This window comes from Monodelphis domestica, chromosome 5 (assembly GCF_027887165.1).
Source record: "Monodelphis domestica isolate mMonDom1 chromosome 5, mMonDom1.pri, whole genome shotgun sequence".
NCBI classification, from domain to species: domain Eukaryota; kingdom Metazoa; phylum Chordata; class Mammalia; order Didelphimorphia; family Didelphidae; genus Monodelphis; species Monodelphis domestica.
The window spans coordinates 218022899-218028644 of record NC_077231.1 but is presented as its reverse complement, the minus strand read 5'-3'; the positions used below and the strand labels follow the sequence as shown (position 1 = coordinate 218028644).

General features: G+C 39.5%; 1 protein-coding gene across 1 annotated transcript; it reads left to right on the top strand.

Annotated features, from left to right (window-relative positions):
• The first annotated feature begins 4174 nt into the window (after window positions 1-4174).
• Window positions 4175-5047, top strand: LOC100011206 (purine nucleoside phosphorylase-like). The gene has a single exon (XM_056800662.1). It carries the CDS (start codon window positions 4175-4177, stop codon window positions 5045-5047), a length of 873 nt encoding a protein of 290 aa, XP_056656640.1.
• Window positions 5048-5746: the final 699 nt, after the last annotated feature.

The following is a 5746-nucleotide window of genomic DNA, read 5'->3' as shown; positions in this document are numbered from 1 at the left end:
ACAACTCAGTGACCCAAAGACCAGGCATGTAGGCTTGCATCAGAACCCAGTCCTATGCCTGCTTCCTCCTTCCACTTTCCAGCACCTGACCTCTTCCCTGGATTCCCATATTCTCACATTCCATGGGGTTTTCTGTCTCATCAAGAGCTGGATCATTTTCTTGTTCATGTTTGCTTGAATTAATTTACTTGATCTGGAGACTGTATTTCCTTCTTTTGTTTTTATTTCCCCCTATTGATTTATTTACTTTTATTCAAGATGTTTCAATTTTTTCTTCTTCTTGAATACTTCATTAACTTCAGTCTTCCCCCACTCCCTTATATTCTCCTGTTTATCATTTTCTGACTCCCTCCCTTCTGATGGTAATTTTCTTGAGGTCTATGTCTCAAAGCATCTCAGTTTACTCCTATGCTGAGCAATTCATAGTTCACTAGTCTAGATATCTGCCCCCAAGTGACTTTTGAGTAGACAGAGGTGACCCAACTGCATGTTTAGCTCTTTCCCTCAGGTTTGGTAGAGTACTACATTTCTACACTCCATACTCTACCCTACATGAAATGCCCTGTTACAATGTCTTGTCCTGCTCCCTCTGTTTTCTAGTTATTTGACTTGATACCAATAGTTTCAGAGAATTTCTGGACTGGTATTATGGGACTGAATTCTGAACTCTGAGGTTCTGGGATGAAGAATAAGTAAGGTATGTTATTGAGCTCTATTTCAAGTATAGATAAATGTTCAAGCTCTATTTCAAGTATAAATGAACCCCCCCCCCTTTTCTCCCTGTTCCTGACTCCTTTGCCTAGATCTCTTGTAGCACTGACTACTGTCTTCTATGGCACTGGCTATCTTTCATGGTGCCCACAATTTTTCACCCCTAGAGCACTTCCATATTTCTGGTGATCTAAATAAACTCTTCTAGATTAGAGCCAGCATCTCCACAGTGCTGGAATGTGGGAGGAGGAAGCAGGGCATGAGATTAAGTTGTGATGCAAGCCCTTACATGCCTGGTCTTTGGGTCAGTGAAGGCAGATTTACTCAAATCATAGGAGGTGGGGTAAAGGTGCTAAATAAATTGAAGTTAAACATCAATTCATATTTTTATTTGTTTGGGGAATTTTTTTCATTCTTTTAGGTCCAGGTGTCCTAAGCCAATGATATAAAACTCAAATAGAAATGAAATGTCCTGTTGTATTTGTATTTACTTTGTTAACTATTTTCCAACTACATTTCAGTCTTGTTAGTACAGTATAGCACTCTTGTTGGCAGTGTATTTAAAATCTTAGTCCTAGATCACAAAGACAGTTAAAGTTACTTTATATTTGGCACATAATTTCTGTTATAGAGAGGTTTAAGAAATCAAAAGTTTTGGGGAATATAAGAAAATGACAAGTCCTCCATCTTATTGTCACAACATGCAGAAATCTACCTAAATAAGGTCAATAGAACTAAGAAAGCAATATACACAATGGCTATAACAACGTAAACTGAAATAAAAACCATGCAAACAAAAACTGAAAAATGAATGTCCAAAATTATAAAGACTATGCATGGCTCAAAAGGAGAAGTGTAAGATCTCAAAATCTACCCCTTTGCAGAGCTGAGAAGTCTAGAAGTGTTAAATAGTGAACATATTTTCAATTTTTTCTAAGGTTATGTTGATAATTTTATCTTCTTCTTTTTGTCTTTTAAAAATAATACCATTTGTTTTACAGGGTAGTTTTTGGGGAGGGGATGAGGAAAGCATACTGGGGAAAACTATGGTGACATAAAAGTCAAAAAATTATTAACAACTTATTTTAAAAAATAAATGTGAGCAAAAAGAAACTTCCTAATCTTAAGCAGTTTACTTTTTAATGAGGATAGATAATATGTAAAAAGAAACTATAAAAGGGATGGGGCAGAAGGTACTTATTCCAGGTAGTGAGAAATACAACCCAGAAAAACATCATACACACTAACAGCAATATTATGAAATGACTAACTCCGACAGACAGCTACTCTCAGCAATACAATGATCCACCATAATTCTGAGGGACTTATGACAGAATGTTATCTACCCACCTCCAGAGAAAGAACTATTGAATGCAGATCAAAATGCAGATCAAAGAATCTGATTTTCCTCTTGTTTATTTGGGTTTCTGTTTTGGGGTTTGATTTTATAAGATTATTCACTTACAAAAATGAACAATACGGAAAAAATAAAATTAATAAGAGAAAAAAAGAAATAGAACCCAGAGAGGAATTAAGGACAAAAGTATAATATATGATATTTATATGGCACTTTAAGATTTACAACATGATTTTCATTTTTATCTTATTTATTCATCATTATGACCCTGAGAAATAGGTGCCATAATTTCTCCATTTTAGAGATGAAGAAAATAAAGCTGAGAAATGTGAGGAAATTTGTCCCAAGTCATATAGATAACTGTCTAGAGAGGATATAGCCTTGGTGTTGTTGACTCCATGTCTAGTGCTCTATCTACTATTCCATGCGGTCCAGGACTGGAGAGGTGAAAGTCATACTCTACTTTTCTTTATTCAATCCACATCTAGAATATTAATGATCAGTGATGGGTGCCAAATGTTAGGCAGTAAATGATATGGTGATAAATGAGAAACCTTTGGAGGACTACCAGGATGGTGAAGGACCTCTATATCATGCTATGTAAGGACCAGTAGGAGGAATTGAAAATAGCTGACCTGGAGAAACAAAAGACTTAAGGAGGTTGGCTAAAGGAGATGCACACACACACGTTATCCTCAAATACTTAAAAAAGAAATTACACAACAAAAGGAATGAACTTATTTGTCTTCAGAGAACCAAAATACAAGAAAGGGGTAGAAGATCCAAATAACTAAATTAGATTTGATGTAAGGAAAGACTTCCTAACAAAACTATTCAAAAGTACAATTGGAAATCTTGAGAAGTGGTTGGCTTCCACTTTACCAAGGCCTTTAGGTCTTCAAGTAAAAACTAGATGATCATATGTGATCAAGCCCTTGTATTATGTGACCTTGGGCAAGTCTCTTAACCTTTTTTGGCTTCTGTTCCTCAGTTGGAAAATGATAGGTTAAAGTGACCTCTAAGTTTCCTTTAAACCTGTGTTATAAAGACGATTCTTATTCAGACATCATTTGAACGAGGTATTTTCTATTTCCTAAGAACCATGACATTTTGTGATTCTGAGATATATTAGAACACAAACTTTGTATCTTGGATGATTTTCTATGACTATCTGCAAATTAATGGATGTTTTATAATATGTACCTCCATATGTCCTGTCTGGTGAGATTTACAGAGACACAAGTTTCTTTTTCTCCTCCTGGCTGGAGGATGTAAAGGGGTCATCCAGGGTGACACTAGTCTAATACCATAATCAGGGTCCTTGGAGGAAGCCTCAAGATATCAGAGTTCTTTTAAGACATATCCAGGTGCAGTGATTGCTTTGGAGATAAAGACTTCTTTGAAGGAGGAGAGAGCTTCCACAGAGGTGTGAGTAAGATGACCAACAGTGCCGTTGGCTAAAGAGAATCTAGTTCCACCGAGTTGTTAGTGGTGGTGGAAAAGTTACAACAAGCAGAGAGAAGGGTTGCCTAATGCTGTGGGAAGCATTTTGCTAAGTCAGGGATGCTGGTATTGCTGTCTACACTTACTGGGTCTCTATCTCAGAAAGTGTGGAGGCTGCCGGATTGGGGTTTCTAGATTCCACGTTGACATTGTGAAGTCCTCCTTGTGACATCCTCCTTGTGAACTTCTACTTGTGCAGTCCTCCTTGTGAAATCCTACTTGTGAACTCCAGGGGTCTCTTATTACCTCCAGGATCCAGTATAAAAAGAGGTGTTTGGGAGCTCCAGCTTACAGTTGTCTTGGGCTTCTGAGCTCACCAGAGGCTACTGGAAGAGCAGCAGCTTTCCTGGACATTGGAGCCATCTCTGAAGGATCTGCAGACCGATTTTGGAAAACTGGGCAGCTGCCACTTTGGCCAGAAAGCAGGAGATCCCCAAAGGGGCTGAGGTGAAGAACAAAGCCCCCACTGAAGGACAGATCCCAGCAGAACAGCTTTTAAGGAAAGCTAAAGAAAGAGGGGGACGTCCTAGCTGACTGGGGCATTTGGAGCTCCGTGGAGCCCAGCAGAGGAGAGCAGACAGAAGCAGACACCCAGAAGGAGCCATGGAGCATGAGTTCAGGTATGAGGATTATAAGGAAACAGCGGAATGGCTTTTAGCCCACACAGAACATCGGCCCCAAATAGCGGTGATCTGTGGTTCTGGATTGGGGGATTTGGCAAATAGAGTGACCCAAATGCAGGCCTTTGACTACAGTGAGATACCCAACTTCCCTCAGAGCACGATACCGGGCCATGCAGGGCGACTGGTATTTGGATACTTAAAGGACAAATGCTGTGTGATGATGCAGGGCCGCTTCCACATGTCTGAAGGCTATGCCCTCTGGAAGGTGGCATTCCCCGTGAGGGTTTTCCGACTGATGAATGTGCACACCTTAATTGTCACCAATGCTGCTGGGGGACTGAACCCCGAATATGAAGTTGGGGACATTATGCTGATCCGAGATCATATCAACCTGCCAGGCCTCGGGGGCCAAAATCCCCTCAGTGGACCCAATGATAACAGATTTGGAGAAAGGTTTCCTCCCATGTCTGATGCTTATGACCGCGTTTTGAGGCAGAAGGCCCATGGCATCTGGAAGCAGATGGATCAAGACCGACCACTGCAGGAAGGAACTTATGTTATGGTGGGAGGCCCCAACTTTGAAACCATCGCAGAGTGTCGGTTTCTGCAGAAAATAGGGGCAGATGCTGTGGGCATGAGCACAGTTCCAGAAGTGATAGCAGCTAGACATTGTGGCCTTCAGGTCTTTGGATTCTCCCTCATCACCAACAAATCAATACTGGACTACGAAACCCACCAGACTGCCAATCATGAAGAGGTGCTGATGGCTGGGCAGCAGGCTGCCAAGAAGTTGGAAAAATTTGTTGGTATTCTTGTGGAAATCATGCAGCCACCAGCAGAAGAGACTTTTTGACCTCTCCTTCCCTGCTCTTATAATACAGTTAGTACCACCTGGAGGAGTACCATAACATTCTAATATTATCAAAGATTGTAATTGATTTTACCAAAAGAACTTCTGCCTCATGTAAAAATAAAGAGCTTTATCTGAGTACCACAATAAACTGCCCGTATTTGAATTCATTTATATCAACTGAAATGTTTTTTTTAATCCATGTTGTAATAAGAGATCCATTTTTTTATGTGCAGTGAAAATTCACTGTTTATCTGGTAAGTCAAGAGATAGGTTCTTCTTAAAACCAAAATTAAATTTTTTTTGTTCTGAAATTAAACCACACAAAACCAGCATTTCCATAAAGAAAGTAGGATTGTTTATGAACATAAGGTCAAGAATTTCAGAGATTAAAAAAGATACAGAAGTAGAAAATATAGTAACTCTTTTTGTTATAACAAAGAACTGGAAATCAAGGGAGGGGGATGAGAAATGGTTGAACATTGGAAATGTTCAATACTGGACCATGAAACCCACAACACTGCCAATCATGAAGAGAATACTGATGGCTTGATCCTGGAGGTAACGATAGTACTGGAGGACTTCACAAAATCAATATGGAATCTAGAAACCCCAAACTTGTAGCCTAGAAAGAGTTAATGCTCCCCAGTTTACTTAGCTTAAAAATTTGACCTTGTTACTTGAGTTCCTCCCAGAGGGAAA